Here is a 19333-nt window from a genome sequence, read left to right on the forward strand (position 1 = left end):
ATATGGATATCGGATAGTGGGCTGGGAGAGGCATCATCGGATTGTTTTGGGTTAAGAAAATGGGCCTGTTTGCCTCAAAAAAAAATGGGCCTGTGATGCCTATCCAGACGACTATTTGGTTAATTATTTCTTATCAAAACTGGCCGTTTGCCTCAGAAAATAAAATCAAAGCTGGCTGTACTCCGTGCCGTCTCCGATCCAAATTCCCCGCGCCGTCCGGCTTCAGATCGATCGCTGCGGTCGCCGCCATCTCGTTCATCGCCGAGCTTCAGGTCTGCTGCCCTCCTCTTCCTTCTAATATTGAAAGAGAGACATATATGCATCCGGGAGGAGCGCATCTCAATTCTCAACCCTAAACGAACTGCCTCTACCACTCAGCAGCAGCAGCCCGGGTACACGGGATGGAGAAAAGGAGGAAGAAGGAGGAGGACGAGCAGCAGCAGGGGATAGAGGGCCTCCCCAACGACCTCCTTCGAGAGATCCTGTCGCGGCTGCCGTACCAGTCTCTGTGCCGCTCAAAGTGCGTGTCGGCAGCGTGGCTCGCGATGTGTTCCGACCCCGCCGTCCGTCGGAGATCGCCGCAGACGCTCTCCGGTTTCTTTGGCCTCTCCCGCAGCGGCAGCAACCGTTTCATCAACCTTTCCGGGAGAGGCCGGCCGCTGGTCGACCCATCTCTCCCTTTCCTCCACGGCATCAAGAACGTTAAGCTCCTAAACTGTTGCGGCGGAATACTTCTCTGCCATGGCATGCGATCGGAAGTTGCGGAATACATTGTGTGCAACCCTGTGACCAAGGAGATCTGGGCTGTGCTACCCGTACCTGATAGACATGGGACACCACGTCCTCATTTGTACCACACCATCTGCTTGTGTTTCGACCCGGTTGTCCCCTGTCACTTCGCGGTGTTTGTCATCATCCATAATGGTAGCAACACTATCCTGATGGAGGTCTACTCATCGGATACCGGAGAATGGACTTCCATGTCGAGCCGATGGGGTCACCGAATTCTATTGTATAACTATGAACCAGGGTACTTCTTCTTAAATGGTACTCTGCATTCCGTTGCCTATGATTCTCGTGTGGAGACATTTGACTCGAATGGTAAATCAATAAATATGGTAGTTATGGTGGACACGAGCGGGAATACTTGGAGGACAACTCTCCAGCCGCCCATAGTTGAATTTACTTTAATTGGGTTCTCTCAAGGATGCTTGCATGGTATTGAGATGGAAGATGGAGGTGGTTACCAGATATCAGTTTGGATTCTCAAGGATTATGCTAGTGGACAATGGACCTTAAAGCAGACGACTAGTGTGCAGGAGCTGCTAGGAAGGCCTTGTCTAGAGAACGAAGAGTACTACGTCATTGTTGCACTCCATCCAGAACGTAACCTGATTTTTCTTAGTGGTGGGATGGAACCGGAACAGACACTTATGTCGTATGATATGGATACCCAGAAGTTGCATGTTATCTGCAGTGTTGAAGATTATGAGATACTAAATTTTCGACCTTACATTCCTTGCTTTATGGAATGGCCGCCGTCAAATGCTCCCTGAAGTTCAGAGCAGTTTCACATTTGGTTAGTTGGCATGACTCCTTCATGAAAATCGGTTGTTTGCTATGTTCCAGATCTTCTTGTTTTGGGCAGTGGCTTCAACAAGTCATATATCTACTCGAGTTTGGTTTTCTTATCAGTTGCGTCCAGGATCATTTGTTTTTGTGGCTTTAAAGTTTAAACATTGTTTTGTTGGCTAGTCAGTGAGAACTTGCAAGCTACCCTTCAATAGGTTATGCCTAGTAAAATGAATGAGTCAAGTCCATTTATTTACAGTAAGCTAAGTACCTTTGGTGTGTAACTTGTTATCCCAATAAAGTTAAATATTGAAAGTGTCTTGTTTTTTATGCACTCTGAAGTGTTATTATCTCATCTGTTATTTGAAAGGGTTATCTCTTTTTTGCAGTAACATAATTATATGTTAGGGCTAGCTTCTCTAGTTGTTGTATCTTGTACATACAAGCAGGGAGGTTCCTTTAGTGAAATCTGCATGCCTGGTGCTTCCCAATAATATGTGCTAGACCGATTAAAGGAATTATAACTTTTCTAGGGAGAGAGAACAACACACCCTCATGTCATGGCATGTTTTTAGTTAGGACTTAGGACTTGTCATGCGATGTCATGCAGGTTCACCGTTCATTTCTATCGCTCGTGCAACCCATAGTGTGTTATGTTTGTTTTTGTTCTGACTAAGCGGTCCATGACCAATGTGTCCTGTCTTGAATTCAAGTTGATGCCTGGCTGATTCATTTTCTTTTTGAAAATAAAAAGGTGGCACATGGCCGACCTTATATTTCAAAAGAGGCATAAGCCTGAAGAAAGTGCAGTTACATAACTTGTGAAGTTCACCCAGGTGCAAGGCCAGAAGCAGCCTGGGAAGGAAATGAGAAAAGAAAAGAGGAGAGGAGTGGAAAAGGTCAAAATCTAGCCATTAAGCATGGTAACCCATGTCTGCTAATCGTCCTTGTCTTGCTGCTTTGTGGCTCTGTTACTCGAGAGGCGAATCAGATTGGCTGAATGAAACCTGATATATGACTCTGACCAGCACTTAGCATTGAAAACTCGATCATTTCTAGCCTCCCAGAGTGTGATAGCACAAGCCGCAAAAGCAACATTCCATTTGGCCTTGAACTGAAGGTGGTTCATCGCCTGACAAACAAAGTGCTGAATGTTAGGTGAGTCGCGTGCCAACGGAGCCAGCAAGAGTCTGTTCCAGAGAGCATTAACCGGACGGCAACGAAGAACCAGGTGGTCAGCTGTTTCCAGAGCCGGACAAACGTCACATCCAGCATTCGGGGCAACCACCGACCAGCCCTTCCGAACCATATTATCCTTTGTGTTCAGGCGTCCCCAGAAAACGAGCCACAAGAAGACTCTGTACTTGATAGGAATAATAGAGTCCCATATCCATGATACAGGAGCCCAAAGAACTCCTCGGAAGGTGAGCAACTTGTAGAAGTAGCGCATACTTAAGCTGTTGCCTTCAAGCGAGGGGACCCGTGCATCCAGGCTTGAACTGTCGGGGGCGATATCCACGACGAGCTGGTTTAGCAGTTGCAGTTCTTGGGTGCCTGTCTGTGAGAGGTTTGGGTGCAGCTGCACACTCCAGCCCCCTTCTGTAAACTGAGATTGAACAGAGCAATCCTGATTGCGAGCGAAGGAGAACAGAACTGGGAAGATCTGCCTCAATCTACCAGCTACCAACCAGTGGTCGTGCCAGAAAGAAACATGCCTGCCACTGCCAATAGAGCAGCGTGAGGAAGAAATGACCATAGGGATGCAACTCTTGAAACCCTTCCACATAGCAGTATGCCAGTATCTTTGTTATGTCCCTTAAGAGGCTGATTCATTTTCTAAAAATCCTAAGATTTTACTGTCGTGTAGCAGTTTGAACAGAGTCCAGTTTGCATATTTAAGAACTCCACGCACAATTCAGAATGTTACATACATAGCGCATAACAAAATTGCGCAAGCTCATTCAGACTGCTAATTTGCTAAAGCAGAGTCAAATGTGGGTCTGACTAATAGAAGATGTTACTCAGTCCGTTGGTGCGGGTTGTTAGCTGCCTGTGCCCATTGGAGAGGGGCGTGCTCGTCGACTCGCCCTCAACATTAATTCTTCTTTGGCCTTGACATCGTCTTCATTGGCTCCTGGCGCTGGGAGCATTGCCAATCTCCTGGCTGGTTGACCTTTGTCCCGCCTGCTGGTAGCGGCCGACTACGGTGAGGGCAAAGCAGAGGCGCAGGAAGCCTGAAGCTTTCCTTCAGTCATGTTCAAGATAAAAAAAAAATCCCTTGAAAAATGTCAGAACTATATTCTAGAGTAAAATGCATATTGCGCCCTTATTCATGGTGGCCATGCCTATAGCGGTTCCCATAATCGGAAAGTGCACCGACATGGCCCTGAGCTCAGTATGACTGGCATGATTACGGTTTGCAACCGTGCATAATAAATGAGATAATAACACTTCAAGGTGTAGTCTACTTTCTCTGCACTTGAGAATCGCCTACAAGCTGTGGTCTGAAGGAGGCAAAACAAGTTGCCCATGTCAAACTGATCGATTGGGTTGCCAGATTATTCGTGGCACAGGACCCTGAGTCTTATAGACGTGATAGCAGCACCACTCTCACAGACCTGCACATACCTACGCACCAACTGATTCAGTAAGCGCTCAGTTTTTTTGCAGACTGAAACAGTTCAGTTGGACAGCCTTCAGTTATAGCACGAAGCTGAACTGACGATGCCATTTCCAAGGTATTTATTTACTCGAGCAGAAAACCACCAGCTAGGAAATACAGAAGGAATCCAACACACACAATATGTTGCTCAGACGCAAACAGCATTGTCGTCGATTCTTCTACCTACGAACTTTTATTTACTTCTGACATTATTTTTACTACCTGCGAACTACTCCACAATGCAAGGGTTCAAGCATCAAACAGGAGATGCCTACAAGATCTGCTTCTGCTCTTCTAGCTGAACCGATGGCGAGGCATGCACAGGACGGGGAGCATGCTTCCTTTGCTGGTGCTGCACGACGAGTCTGACTGAATCCTTCCCGCTCCGAGCATCGGGGGATACAACCAGAGCAGAAACGCATGCGTGCTTGGTGGCGGCGGATATCGCCTACCTTCCGGCTGGTGGTCTCTTGGGGTGCGCCCGAAAATCTCACTCTGAAGATAGACTGTGATCTGGAAGTCGACACTAAACGGTCCAGTCTTTCAACGGCTCCGATGCTCTCGGTCTCGGACAAAAGATGAAGATCTACATTACCATTGACAATTTTTTATCTTAATAAAAATAATAGAATTATATTAGCAGAGTGAGTTAACTCGTCGCACCATATAGGCCAATTGCTGATGTAAAAAAAGTGTAGGCTAGCAATTGTCGTAAATGAGAAGTAAGAAAAAGGAGACGAATTACTTCAGGTCTTAAGTACATTCGCTTTTCTACCTAGTTCTACGTACCCAAACAAGAAGTGTCATGTGTGTGTGTGTTGGGGGGGGGGGGGGGGGGGGGGGGGTGTGGCATCAGGAAGACGACGAATCGATTGGATTTGGTCTACAAACCAAATAGAGAGATGTATCTTTCTTTTTCATATAGGGTTTTTAGAATGAGCGTGCAATTTATTCCATTAGAACCATTTTCCGTGGGTGTGAAATATGTGAAGCAATGTTCCTGCTTGGAAAGTTGGAAGACCCGATATTGGGTCAAAATGGGATTAAAATACCACTCCAAAAAAAGCGCAACTGAAAAAGAAATATTTGGAAGGTCAGTACCGTGTTGTCTTGAATCTGCCAAATTCTCCTCTAGCTTCATCGTCTCCTCTAACTGAAAAAGAAAAATATTTGGAAGGTCAGTACCGTGTTGAAAAATATTGGGATGATGCCGCTTGCTCATGTGCGTCACCATCGTCATCGTTGCCGACACCAGACATGTCGAGGTAGTCACTCTCAAGGCAACCACGCAGAAGATGATGGCCCTGTTTGGATACTCTAACTTTGTTAGAGGTTAGAGTTAGATTTTAACCCTGAACTAACTCTAGTTAAAGAGGTTTTTGGATGACAGAATTAGATGGAGCGCGGATACGGCGAGGCGCCTTCACGGACGGTGCGAGAGAGAGGGAGGGAGAGGACGAGAAGCTTCGAAGAAATGGCGAGGGATCTGCTGCCGCGAGAGCAAAAGAAAAAAGTGTTTTTTAGTGGTTCCAAGAAGAACCAACCCAAATAAGCACCTCTTGCGTGGGTTAGATTTTTTGAATGAGTTAGATGCATCTAACCCAAACTAACCTTCCTGTTTGGATATTTTTGGTTTAGTTGATTCCAATCTAACCTAAACTATCTCTAACCTATGGATCCAAACAGGGCCGATGAACATGTCAGACAACCTCGCCGAGAGGAGTAAGTACCACCATGAACGAGGGTGGAGGATCTGGCCATGGTGGTGCTCCATGGCCTCGATTCTCTTTGCCGCCATCCTAGCTTCCCACCGCCGATGCCCTTGGACTACCCGACCTACCATCCCCTCCTTCATTATGTCTTCTTGGCTGCGCAAGACATCACCCCACACGCATGAGAAAAGTTGCCGCAGGCCGCCTCCACCCTGCTACCGTCGGCTTCACCTTGTGCCTCAACTGATTTTCCGGGCTTCTCCACATAAAGCCTCCCCAACATCCCTATACCTTGACGTTGCACATTCGCTTTTGTACCTAGTTCTACTAGTGGAGAAGTAACTTGCTACCCAAACAACAATCTACAGATGGAAAAGAAAATCACTTACATTATTTGTGCCTAACAATCTTTAGTAGATTCTCCTTTGCCATGACAACAAATCTACAAGGACCCGATTTGTCAAGTTCTAGGCTAGTAGATATGTGTGCTGCTTTTGTTGTTGGCTTGCAATTTCTCTAGCTCAAGCGCTAAACAGAATTCATGTCTTCTCACTAGGAACCGGGACTAAAAACCCTCCACGTGGCCGCTGTCTGGAGCTCCACCTTTAGTCCCGGTTGGTAACACCAACTGGGACTAAAGAAAATTTTACGAAAAAAATTTGCAATTTTTTTAAAAAAATCCTGATTTTCAAATTTTTGAATTATTTTACAATTTAATCTCTAATCACCCATCATCACTCCTTAATTTAATTTATAATCTCTAGTCTCTAATCACCCATCATCATTCAAAGTCGTCTAACTTTCCGGCCGGTCACCCATGCTATCACTAAATTTTTGAATTATTTTACAATTTAATCTCTAATCACCCCTCATCACTGCTCAATTTAATTTATAATCTCTATTCTCTAATCATCCCTCATCATTCCAAATCATCTAACTTCCCGGCCGGTCACCCATCCTATCACTACTCCAGCCTGAGCACGCTTAACTTCCGAGTTCTATTCCCCTAGTTTCCAAGTCTGCACTTGTTGTTTTTCCTAACAATAATAACATGTCAATCCTATTAACCCTTAGGAGTTTAACTTGAGCATGAAGTCACACGTTTCACTGTTTGAGTTTGGAACTATTATTCTAAAAAATAATTATTATTTAATAACACTAATATTTCTTGAATAAGTAGTTTGACCACAGTTTGACCAAAATTCAAAAAACTAAAATAATTATTTAGTAACGCTAATATTCTTAAATAATTATTTAGTAACACTAATACTTCTTGAATAAGTAGTTTGACCAGATTTAACCAAAATTCAAAAAAATTGAGCATAACTTTTTTTCCTTTTAGAATTTGAGGATTCTAAAAATTTGCAAAACGGCCTATGGCCGTCAAAATTGGATGCGGATTTTCGTGCTGATAATTTTGATATATTATACATTTTTTTCCGACATCGTATGCAAAAGTTATAGCTGTTTTACTTTTTCATAACATTTTTTTGCAAAACATGTCCAAATTTAAGTTTTTAAATTTTCCTAACTAGTAGATGTAGTAATATAACTACATCTCGAAGGATTTTATTTTTTGAAGTTTTTATCATTTTCTTTTTTTTTAAACCGGGACTAAAGGTCTAATATTTAGTCTCGGTTTGAGATACGAACCGGGACTAAAGGGCATCGCACCCTTTAGTCCCGGTTCATATCTTGCCCTTTAGTCCCGGTTCGTATCTCAAACCGGGACTAAAGGTCTCATTTGAACCGGGACAAATGCCTTTAGCCGCTCGAACCGGGACTAATGCTCACATTAGTCCCGGTTCGTAATGCAACCGGGACTAATGTGTATATTGAGCTGTGACCAAAGTCCTGTTTTCTACTAGTTTTGTTTTCCCTTATCATAGGTTTCTACTAGTTTTGTTTTCCCTTATTATAGATTTCTACTAGTTTTGTTTTCTAAGCAAAATCTTATTGTTAGTTTATCTGCATTGAATACCTGAATTAGTTTATCTCCCTGATCCCTGTTGTTCACTATTCAGCTGCTTCTACAAACCGGATGAGATTCTTGGTTTGGCCTGCCTTTGATATTTATAGCTGTGCATGAAACTTGAAGTGTAATACTTCAGAACATCATTTGCTTGAACCATTGTCTCATACTCTCACCTTCTGCATTGCAGAGATACCTCCCCATCGACAGTCGAGATGGATTTCGTCAATTATTACCGCAATCCCTTTGGGACCAGGGAGCAGGACGAGTAATCCACTTTCTCCTCTTTCATGTGTGTCTGCGTGCATGATCGACCAAACTCGTGTAATTTAAATTTCTCCGTTGCTCTGCATTTACAAAGCAGCTGGTGCGTCCAACTCTGGACCTTTTAGGGTACATCAAAATAATACTAGCCGTCCATTCTCAGGCAATTAATGGACTAGATTAACCAATACTACTCGACGAGATCGGTAGTATTTTTTGTGTAAGGGGTAAAACTGGAACACACAAAACAGATACCAAATGATCTAAAACTATGTAGGCAAAATCAGAAGCGCGTTAGTGTTTTCTTCTCCGGCTCTAACCGGAAGCAGTCCATCCATTCCGGGACTGTTGGCGCAGGTTCCATCGGTTGAGTACTGTTGAAAGAAGATGCAACGAAGAAACTGATCGTACGTAGTCTTTCGATCCTCGCTGGCCGGTGTGCCGAGGAAATCCCCAGATACAAAGCTAGACACGCCAGCCTCCCAGATCGATCGATTATGTCCAGAACGCCAGATGCACTACGTACGTGAGAAGCCGATTTATTTCCGACGATCACGCATATGTATACGATAGTTACGTACGCCAGCCGGCGGCTGCACAACAACGCGCGCACACAGCGTCGATGAATTTCGCCGATGGACAAACCGATAGGACAGATGAACATTTATGACAGCGGTTCATGATGAGCGAGCGCTGAGGCAGCTCGTGGTGGACAGATCGTATTGTATGAATGGACGCCGCCGATGACTGACGACGGCAACGACGAGGCCAAACGAGGGTGATCATGGTGAAGGATTCTACAAATTAATCAAACTAAAATGACAAAACTATCCTTCTAGTCAACGGCTGAGATGGTTTAATACTACCTGGTCCTAGAAGTAGTATGATGCACCGTAAAAAATCTCCAGGACAAACCACACCACCATCAAGCACTGAGACGAAACCCAAGCGATGCCATTGCAGATGCGAAAACCGGAGCTGTTACTGTGTGAAGGTGCCTTCTCTTCCACACGCACGCTCTTTCTTCATCTCAAAGCTAGGCATGTTTCTTCTTTCTCTGATCCTGACTGAGGCTAGCTGACTCTTCTTCTTCTTCCTAAAGCACGAGGTCGGGTGCACCGTGCACCTCATGTTGCAAGTGACAAGGGTGTGATAATCCCAGGGAGCCAAAGGGACTGAGTACTTCCATGTGCATTTTCTTGCATAATTGACCGCGCACTTGTGATTTCCATTGTTCTGCGTGTGCAAAGCAGGTGAGTCAAACACAATCAACAGTTTGATACTAGCGTAGGCAACATAACTGACGAAGGGCAGTTTGATACTAGCAGCAACAGCAGCATTGCATATTGGCTGGAGCAGCCAGCCCGCACAATCTATGGACGACTGGTGCTAACGGCCAAGATTCGAGGTGAGTTTGCGCATCCGCTTATCTGTGCAGTTCGCCAAGAGAAATCAAAGTTCAGAGTTGGTAACCCTGGTGATCTGCTCCTTTTGTGCAGTGATGACAGTAGGCTTCAGGCACACCAGAGCATGATGCCAGTCACCTTACTTAGTTTTCATTCTCAAGACAATTGCCATTCTGCTCTCCTCCTGTTCAGATATCCCACTGTAAGCACAGCCAGATTCCTGTATGTTCCTTGTAATGATTACTCGAAGCAAGCACGGCGACAACTCCATGATCCTCCGGACATCCTCGGCGTCGCAAAGTTCGCCTCAGATGCTTCAGTTGACCTAGATCTGATCAAAGTGGTACACTTGAGAACATACCATATACTGCCTGGAAAGGGGTGCTTCAGTTCCTTCTTACAAAGGTTTTTCTCTGATATTCTAGGAAGATTGTGACAAAGTCTTTGAAACCCAAAAGTCCGCGGTTGATGAGAACACTGGTAGCATGAATAGTATGATCTGTATAGATGGTTATTTTTGCATTACAAAACAAGCACTGGTTACATTACATAATTCTGATAAATATGCTCTCACACCTTCACCAGTTTACTACACAGCACTCATGGTTGCTTGCTTAGAGCAGCAGTGGCAGCCTGTAGAGATCAGGGGCATGTGGTGCTGTCACAAGCTACCAAACCAGCATTCACCTCTCTATAGTAAGTTTACACTCTGCTATATGCTACTAGGGAAGCCACTGCGTCGCGCGCACACGCAGAATGACAGAAGCGCTGTTCTCTTTAACGAGATCGGTCGACGCTGAGCCGCGAGCTGAGCCACCTGCAGACGTCGTCCATCTCTTCGGGGATGGTGTAGTGGCCCAACCTGCGTAAATAAACCATGTTTAATGTTCTGAGGAAGGAAGAACAGAGGAAGAGCTTTGTCAGGCGTGGTGTGAGATGTGTACCCGTTGTAGGACTTGAAAGTCAGATACGAGAACCCCGAGGACCGCAGGAACTCGGTCGACCGCTCCCCGTTCCTGTAGGGCACGACCTCGTCCGCTGCACGAGTAGAGGTCATCACACATAATTCAGTGACACCATGTAATACAGCTCTGAATCAGCAGCTAGCCTGTAGGTTTGTTTGTTACCTCTGCCATGGCTGAGCAGGATGGGCAGGGAGGCGGCTCTTCTTGCTGCCATGTGTGAGCCCTCCATCTTGCCCCTCAGTGTCCTGAATTCACGAAAGATCATCAGGGTTTGTTTAGGAATTAGGAGCAAAAAGTGCCTGGTTCTGTGGCAGATGACTGACTGACTGACTGACCTTGAGCAAGGGAGCCAGCCGCTCAAGCTGACGACTGCGCTGAGAGTGATCGGGTAGGGGGTGCCGCTGCTGAACTTGCCATGAGCGTAGCATGCTGCCGAGTGCAGGGCAGCTGCTGCACCCATGCTGAAACCGCCGATCCCAAGCTTCACTGCATCCACAAATTGCGAACAATCAGTTAGCCATATACTTTCATAGTTCTGACACATGTGTTCAGTTCCAGTCTAACGAACCAACACGACCACAATGCTTTGAGATTCTTGTGTGTGTTCTTAGAGATAGAAAAGGAACACTGGGCCTAGCACTTAAATAACACCTTAGCATATTGTCTTAAAGATGAAGTATTTTGATCCTGAAGTTAGTAGTAACTAGTACCATCAGAAGGCTCGGAGGACAGTAGGTTCGCTATGTGTGCAGCTGAAGCATCCAGCCCCTCGATGTCGTCGCGACCATCGACCGAAGTGTCATCAACGTCAAACCCTGTTTCAGTTCAATAAAAACTGGTGTTAAGTAAGTTTTCAAAATTCACCGCTCTGACAGAATTTCACATGAATTTCATAGAAACATGATTCAGTTCCCATATCATTCATGAAAAGTTCCCGCATACAAAGCAGGGCCTCAAAACCATGCAGCAAAGTTCCAAGCAAGAAGAAACTCACATGCAGTGCAGGGGAAGCCGCCAAAAGCCGCGACGGGCCGGGTTGCTGCGGTGGGGCATATCCACTTGATCTGCATGAGCAAGTGGCCTCAAGGTGAATAAAAAAAATTGGTTGCAACAGGACTAATCTCTGAACACGACAGGTTACATTAGTGCACTTTGTAACCACAGAATATTCTGTTTTAAGTTGGGCAATAAGAGTGCTCCAAGTACAAAACATTGATGCTTACATTGGGCAAGGGAAGAGCATCCAGGAGCTGGGACCAGCTGAAAATGACAGAATGGACAAAAGAAGTTAGCTCTCTGCATCAGGAACAGAATTGCAGCAGAAGATATTCCATTCCAGCTTCCTGCAGCAGATTGTGTGAACCACACAATGCCTAAAATTACGCTCTTACCACCCAGGTTAGTCCTTTTCGGCCAGGGTCTTGTTATTGTCCTACTTGTTAGAAAGACACCTAGATCCTTGTAGGTGTTATTGTCTTTTATTTTAGTGATCTTAACGCTTACTTAGTTAGCAAGCTAATGCTTGCCATTAAGGACTCTAATGCAGTGGTCGACAGGACGAAGATACTCCCATCCACTTCCTTGTGATAAATTATACATGGCATATTTACATGATTTGCCAAGACAGGGGATAGGAGTTAGGTATCTTGCATGAGCTACCTACACTTGTGCAATATTTATATGTCATTAGCCCACATCAAGAAGTATTTGACATTCCTCTCCACTTACTGCATGAAGAAAAGTGAGAGGCATATTGATGTCCTTGAGAAGATCGTTAGGTGTGATGTAGGACAAGGAAATTATTTAACTTTGAGTAAAGCAATACTAGGAATATATGCATGCAAAAAGGAGGCCACTTCATCGATCATTTCAGGCTAAAAGGTGCAAGGGAATAAAGCGTTCTGCATCGACACTGCGATCATCTACTCATGTCTTTTCTAGTTGACATGTGTGGTTTCTTGCATCCGTATTACATTCACACAGCATATGGCATGCATGTTGCATGGAGAAAGTGCCATCATTTATTTATCTTTGAAATTTGGCTAGGAAGTTTAGCATTCAGTTAAGACAAGTGAAGTGTGTTAGATCCATCCGATGATCAAAACCAGACGCGTGGGATGTTAAGTCCTGGAGGGGCATCACCTGACCAGGCAGAGTTAAAGAAAGAAGTAATACCTTGCACCATTGTCACCTAGGCCATGGAGCCACACAATGGTGGCTAGGTGCCGTCCCTTTGGCCTCACCACATAGCTCCTCCCATACTCGACTCGACGGCCACCCCTGCCACCTGAATGACCATTTGCGACGATCTCAGCATTGATATTTTGGCATCCATGGAGCATTTGAGATTTTGAACATGATCATATCTACGGAGAAGATGAAAATTACCAGAAGAGCTGCTTCCATAATAGCTCATGGCTTCTGTTGTCTCTGCAACAAGAGCACTAGGTGATGCTTTAGTTTGTATGATCTTAGACGTAAGGAAGTGTATGAAGTCCACATCCCCATTTGGCTGTATTTATAGTGGAGGCCTGAAGCACTGAAGAAGGGAATATATGTCGAACAATCCCTGGAATCTGCATTGATCACACGACAGTGCGGTTTTTTCACACCGTGCTCACTGCAGCTGTCATGACAAGAGAATCTGGAACCTGGAAAGCTCTTGGGATTAGAATTTTTTTTTTGAAGGCTATATTGCTCTATAAGGAAGCATCTGGCACAATACTTACAGCCTTGAGACAGAAACGGTGATGGTGAGACCTACCATTTCATGCAAAGGTTGATAAGATGCATCTTTGACAGTGGAGAGGGAACAAAAATAATCAAATGTTGTTTCCTCTCCCTTTGATCCCATTTTACAGCCAACCAAGAATTTCCCTGCTTGTTGCATGGAGTATTAATGCCCACTGCTTTCTTCTGCCCACGAATTGGCACGACTTGCATGCTACAAAGTTAATAAAATGGCAAGGAATATAAAGCGCACGCGAATTTTATTTCCTAGAGATGAAGCTTTCTCGCAGAAGTCTTACCTCAAGTATCACTAATCCATGGACTTTCAGAAACCATTTCTGCTGGTGGAATTTCAGTGCGGAAAGAATTGTATACCGCAACTTGTTTCAGGATACAATCAGGATATAGAGCCAAGGAAGAGTGACTATTTTGCCAGGAGTACCTATCAAGAGCCGATACCCAATCAGCATCGATTAGGGAACCATATCGGCTGAAATGCAAGGCAGCTTGCAGCATAAACGTGGTGCACTCTTCATGAAGGTACATATTCCTGAGACCTAAGTACTCTGTAGCAACATAAGTGCTTATATAAAGCAGAGTATTTCAAGTCTTATAGACATCATATGGTTCTCTTCTTACTTTCACTGGCGCAAATGGTTAAAAGATCTTGCTGGAATGAATCTAAAGCTTGAGTGTGTTTTGTCATCAAATGCGAAACTCAGTCACCTTACATTGTTTGACAATAGAAATATTTTTTGCTGAAACAAGACAACGGCAATCTTTTATATTTATTTATGGTGAGCTTTCTCATAACCAACTTCTACTCTAGGTTTGCTTGGAGCAAAGGTTGGAACCTTTGTACATATGCCTAATTGCTTTCAGAAATGGGACCCAGTTGATCCCTTCTCGACGGTGGAAATTTAACGGTGCTAAAATAACACAAGCATAAATTGACCTCAATTAAATTGTGGTAATTCGATACCAGAGTGATGCAAAGGTCTGCATCTGGTTTTTCTGGGTGCCAACCCACTATATACAGTGAGAATCATATACCATTCTCCCTTGCATTTTATAATGATTGGGATGGACGATGTGGGGGGCAGCTCTGCTAAAATATATGATCTATATGCCATTCTTGTCCCTGTCTAAGATTAGAAGTTTGGGGCTGTATCAGGCTAGATGAAGCTATTTCAGGAGACAGGTTCATCAGCCACCTGATCAAGCTTTTCTCACACGGGAAATCGTAGGCTATGCTTATGCTCTGCCCTAGTACTAGAAGCCTGCATATTCCTCCCTACTGCATATTTTTCGCCGCCTCATTGCACATGCTCCTATGAAAAGCGAAGTTTCTACAAAGTCAGAAAACATTCTCGAAAAGGCACATGTACAAAATATCAGATTTGTCGTTTCTCAAAAGTATACAGCTAGGGAGGATACGAGAACAGTAAAAAAATATTCTTCTTAAAACTTTATCTACTACATGCTTGTTTTTGCTTTATTATATATCAAAAGGCTAGCTCCAATACCACTCCTGTCAAGAGGATACACAATGGCAGAGCAAATATGCAGGTACTATGTAGTCCGCATCCTCTATAAAACTGATGTTTTGCCAGACAAGCAATTCTCTGATTAAAATGCAGTTAGGTACATTTCCCAGTTCAGCTCCCACTAAGGCCAAATCACTTTGTAGAGATTACTCACTGTAACAAGAAGTCCACATCAAAGCTTGAGTATTGACAGAAGTCAACTTCTAGAATGCGAGAAGGAATGTTGCAAAATGGAAGATTGTGGCCACCGTTATCAGACAAATTATGCCTTTTAATGTTATCGTGGCATTCTGCATGCTTATTATTGTATTGGTTGATCTCTCTTGAAATTCTAAAGTAACAATCCTTGCGTTCTGCTTTGTACTATTGGTAGTCAATGTACATCAACTTTATTTGCTTTATTTGAGGTGTCTTTTGTAATTTTGTGTACATGTTGTTTGATTCTGTTTTCAAATTAAGCTTGTCATAAGCATACTGGAAATGCAAACTATTAGAGATGCAATAGTCACCATGGTGCGGAACATATCCCATGGTCAGCCTTAGGCAACGGAAAACAAAAGAAGACATTGCTTATCTCCTAAAATTCAGAGATGGGAACATCATAATCGATGAATAACAGGGGAAAGTCAGCTCAAAGCTAAAGCTCGTGTATGAGCTTCAGGCTCAAACAATTAAAATGACATTACCTGAACAACTATAATGTAACTTCAGGATTAAATTGGAAATTTATTTTCATCCATTGACCAATTCATTTATATGTTATCTGTTGGTGTCCAACTTTTTCAGAGCTCCCAGTTGTTGCCAGAAAAGGAGAACAGAAAACTATGGTCACTGGATCCAAACTCAAAAACACAAATCTGGATGTAAAGTGAAGTTTTAACTGCAAGTAACCGACTTACCTCACAGCACTGTGAGTAGAACAAGTGAAAGATTACCTCACCTCGACATCAGAAGTAATTTTGCTTTTTAAGTGCATCACGCTGGCAAAGATAGAGATCAGAATAGAATATTTACGATTGACGAATTAACTGCTATGGGCATTATGTTTAAAAGAATGTACACACATGACACGTTTCTGGATTTATGCCAAGTTCAGCATCCAACAAACAAGTGAAGTTATCATGCTACCGACTTAAATTCTCTCAAATAGTACCATGTTTGCAGCAAGGGGATGGATGCATCACATCACTCAAATCAATAAAGGAAAGCTGTGCAAGTTGCTCAAGGAACATTGTGTTCTAGACACTCAACTAACCAGGCAGGAAATTCCAGCTATTTGTTGTCATTCTGAAATCCTGAGCATGAAAACACACTCAAAGTTGGTAGAGTGGAAGAATCAAGACATTATCTCCTTTGATGTGGCCTACAGGTGTGGTAGAGTTATTAGGGTGTGAGAATGTCAATGAATAGATGTCAAAGCACAGGGAAAGTGAGGGCTATGAGTGGAGGAAAATCGAACAGCAAATATGTGGCAAGAAACAATAGTTCTTTCGTAGCTGCTAATTTCTGATTGCTTATTCAACATGATCTTGCACAGCCTATCTTTCACTGTAAGCTTTAACATGGAACGAACATTGTTCTCATGTTTCCTGTTTTCATTTTTCTTGTAACAGATTCATTTCTGAGTAGCTTTAAAAGAAAAACACCACAGAAAACACGTTAAATTGATAAGCAGCATTAATAGGACCAAGGTAACTCCTAAAAAAGGTGACAATAATAGGACCATGGTAGCGTTTTTTATGTGGTATTTGAATCAAAAAAAAATATGACACCATGTTCAGCTTCTAGCGAAGAGCAAAGCTCAAAACTGAACTAACACAAAGTACCACATGGCATGAGTTATTAGCCATGCCCAGATTTGACTTGGCTTCATTATTTCTTCTTTACTTTAGCAATCTATAAGCAAAGTCACTAAAGGAACATATTTTTTGACATCATCAATGGAACACCATGTGTGCGGATTTCACTAGAGGAACCTCCCTGTCTATACAACAATCCAATAAAAAGTCAACCCCAAGGTATTATATTACTACAAAAAGAGATCCCATTTCAAATGAAAAGTGAGAATAACAATTTCAAATGCATCAAAAGTTTGATGGATAACAAGTTGCACACTAAAAGTATTGCTCTAAATAAATAGAGAGAGAGAGAGAGAGCTGAAAATGTAGATAATTCCAAACATTATGCCCATTGTCTCACATTTACCCAATGAAGAGCTAGCAAGTGACCGCAGCAATTAGTATGCACAGGAATCAAAAAAAGTTGACCCCAAGGTATTATATTAGAGGAAAAAGAAGCATTTCAAATAAGAAATGAGATAAAAACACTTTCCAGTGCACCAAAACAGGGTGGCATCAATATGCAACTTTGATGGATAACAAGTTGCACACTAAAGGTATTTGCTCTAAATAAACGGACAGAATGAGATGAAAATGCAGATAATTTCGAACATATGTGATGCCCCATTGTTTTTACCCCGCACCAGGAACAAACAAGTGACTACAACAATTAATACGTAGAGCAAGGAGATTAAGTGGCTTAGTTCATTCATATTACTAGAAATAACCCATTGAAGGGTCGCTTACAAGTTCTCACTGCCGAGCCAACATTGTTCCAAAGCCACAAAAACACATTCAAATGGACGTCAACTGATAAGAAAGCCAAATTAGAACAGACATAGGACTTGTCCAAGCCACTGACCAAAGCTAGAAGATCTGGACCATACCCAACAACAGGTTTCCATGAAGGAGCCATGCCAACTTAGCAAATGTGAAGCTGCTCTCGGATTCAGTGAGCATCTGACGGCGGCCATTCCGCAAAGCAGGGAATGTAAGGTCGGAGCGTTGACATGTGGTAATCGTCAAGAGTGCAGATAACGTTCAGTTTCTGACTATCCATATCATACGACATAAGTGTCTCTTGCGATCTCATCCAACCAACAAGGAAGATCAGGTTACATTCTGGATGGACCGCAGCCACCATATATTGTTCACGGAGCTCACGATAAGACCTTCCTAGCAGTTTCAAGATGCTGGCAGTATGTTTTAAGGTCCACTTTCCACTGGGATAATCCTTGAGAGCCCAAACCGATAGCACGCAATCATTAACATGCTCTATGCCCATACCGTATAAGTGTCCCTGAGAGTGCCCAATGAAAGAAAAATGAACTTCGGGTGGCATTGGAATTCTCCTCCAAGTATCCCCGTCCGTGTTCACTGTAAATATTGAGGGTATTAGTCTCCCCCTGGGATAGAACCTGCCATCTCCATGATCATAGGCTCTGAAATACAGGGTATCATTGAAAAAGTCATATAGTTGTTCACCACCATATGCCACGATATGGCCACCGCTCTCTGTGGAAGTCCATTCTCCGGTATCCGATGAGTAGACCCTTACTGCCACTATGGTGTGGCCTCTCTCAACGAACGCGAAAACCACGAAGCGAGAGGGAACGGCGGGGTTGAAACACAAACAGAACTTGCAGCTCCAGGTTACATGTTGGCCCACCATGTAGATGTAGGGAACTTGAGGCTCTGGCACATCAAGCGCAGGCAGCACTGCCCAGATCTTGTCGGTCGCAGGGTTGCACACGAAGTATTCCGGAACTTGCGTGGTTCTATTCCAGCCTTGGCAGAGGAGAATGTCGGCGCAGCAGTTTAGGAGAATGACATTCTTGTAGTTCCCCAAGAAAGGGAGAGAGGGGTCGACCAGCGGCCGGCCCCTCCCGGACAGGTTGAGGAAGCTGAGGCCCTCGTCGCGCCGGCCGCTGACACCGTCGATATGCGGGTAGCAGAAGAAGCCGGAGAGCGTCTGCGGCGACCTCCTGCGGACGGCGGGATCGGAACAGAGCGCCAGCCAGGCCGTGGACACGCACTTGAAGCGGCAGAGGGACCGGTACGGCACCCGCGCCAGGACCTCCGGGAGTAGGTCGCTGGGGATCCTCTCCGCCGCCTGCTCCTCCTCCTCCCCCTTCTTCCTCTTCCCCATCCCGTACCCGGCCTGCTGCTGCTGCTGCTGCGAATGGTAGAGGCAGCTCGTTTAGGGATTTGAGATGTGCTCCTCCCGGATCCCTTCCTCAGGACGAAGATTAGAAGAAGAAGAAGAAGGGGGCAGCAAACCTCACACCTGACCGCGACGGGAACGGCGGCGACGGATGAGAAGACGGCGGCGGCGGCACTGGTGGAGGCGAGCTGGAACCCAAGAGTGCGGGGAACAGAGTAGAGCGAGCTGGTGGTGGTGGAGGCTGCTGTCTTTGGATTACTTTTTTTTTGAGAGTGACAGGTGCTGTATTTGGATTGGAGGCCCAAAGATAACCATCAAAATGGACCTGATGATAACAGAGGAATCTCTCTCGGCCCAAGATGCACATGCATTTTCTGTCAAGAGTACATTTTTTCAGTCCAACAATTTTTCCTTTCATTTCTCAAAATATATATATGATCTTTCCTTTCAGCTTCAATCAATTTATTTGAGTACCTGTCAAGAGTGGGGGAAGATCGAACA

General features: G+C 44.2%; 1 protein-coding gene and 1 pseudogene across 20 annotated transcripts; one reads left to right on the forward strand and one right to left on the reverse strand.

The window, feature by feature from the left end:
* The first annotated feature begins 394 nt into the window (after window positions 1-394).
* On the forward strand, window positions 395-1299 carry LOC147992984 (F-box protein At5g07610-like; annotated as a pseudogene).
* An 8770-nt stretch (window positions 1300-10069) lies between these two features.
* On the reverse strand, window positions 10070-19087 carry LOC125531633 (uncharacterized). Of its 20 annotated transcripts, XM_087532936.1 has the most exons (13): window positions 17556-17572; window positions 16086-16193; window positions 13583-15810; window positions 13318-13497; window positions 12942-13204; window positions 12729-12840; window positions 11777-11813; window positions 11548-11617; window positions 11264-11368; window positions 10889-11039; window positions 10716-10798; window positions 10533-10626; window positions 10070-10450 (listed from the first exon to the last, which is right to left on the reverse strand). In XM_087532936.1, the coding sequence occupies exons 5-13, from the start codon at window positions 12967-12969 to the stop codon at window positions 10366-10368; spliced, it is 765 nt and encodes a 254-aa protein (XP_087389062.1). In that variant the 5' UTR covers window positions 12970-13204; window positions 13318-13497; window positions 13583-15810; window positions 16086-16193; window positions 17556-17572; the 3' UTR covers window positions 10070-10365. The 20 variants fall into 20 exon arrangements, 3 of the variants coding, with proteins under 3 accessions (XP_087389062.1, XP_087389060.1, XP_087389053.1); XM_087532934.1 differs by having other exon boundaries at window positions 10716-11039; window positions 17556-17574; XR_015609936.1 differs by lacking the exons at window positions 10070-10450; window positions 10533-10626; window positions 10716-10798; ... (3 more) ...; window positions 11777-11813; window positions 12729-12840 and adding an exon at window positions 18956-19087 and having other exon boundaries at window positions 12969-13204; window positions 13583-13725; window positions 15771-15810; window positions 17556-18844.
* Window positions 19088-19333: the final 246 nt, after the last annotated feature.

This window comes from Triticum urartu, chromosome 1A (assembly GCF_056163025.1).
Source record: "Triticum urartu cultivar PI428250 chromosome 1A, HENAU_Tu73, whole genome shotgun sequence".
Taxonomy (NCBI): domain Eukaryota; kingdom Viridiplantae; phylum Streptophyta; class Magnoliopsida; order Poales; family Poaceae; genus Triticum; species Triticum urartu.

Bases quoted from the DNA above. Each gene is read 5' to 3' on its own strand.
- LOC125531633 (XM_087532927.1), bottom strand. From the start codon at position 18,817: ATGGGGAAGAGGAAGAAGGGGGAGGAGGAGGAGCAGGCGGCGGAGAGG.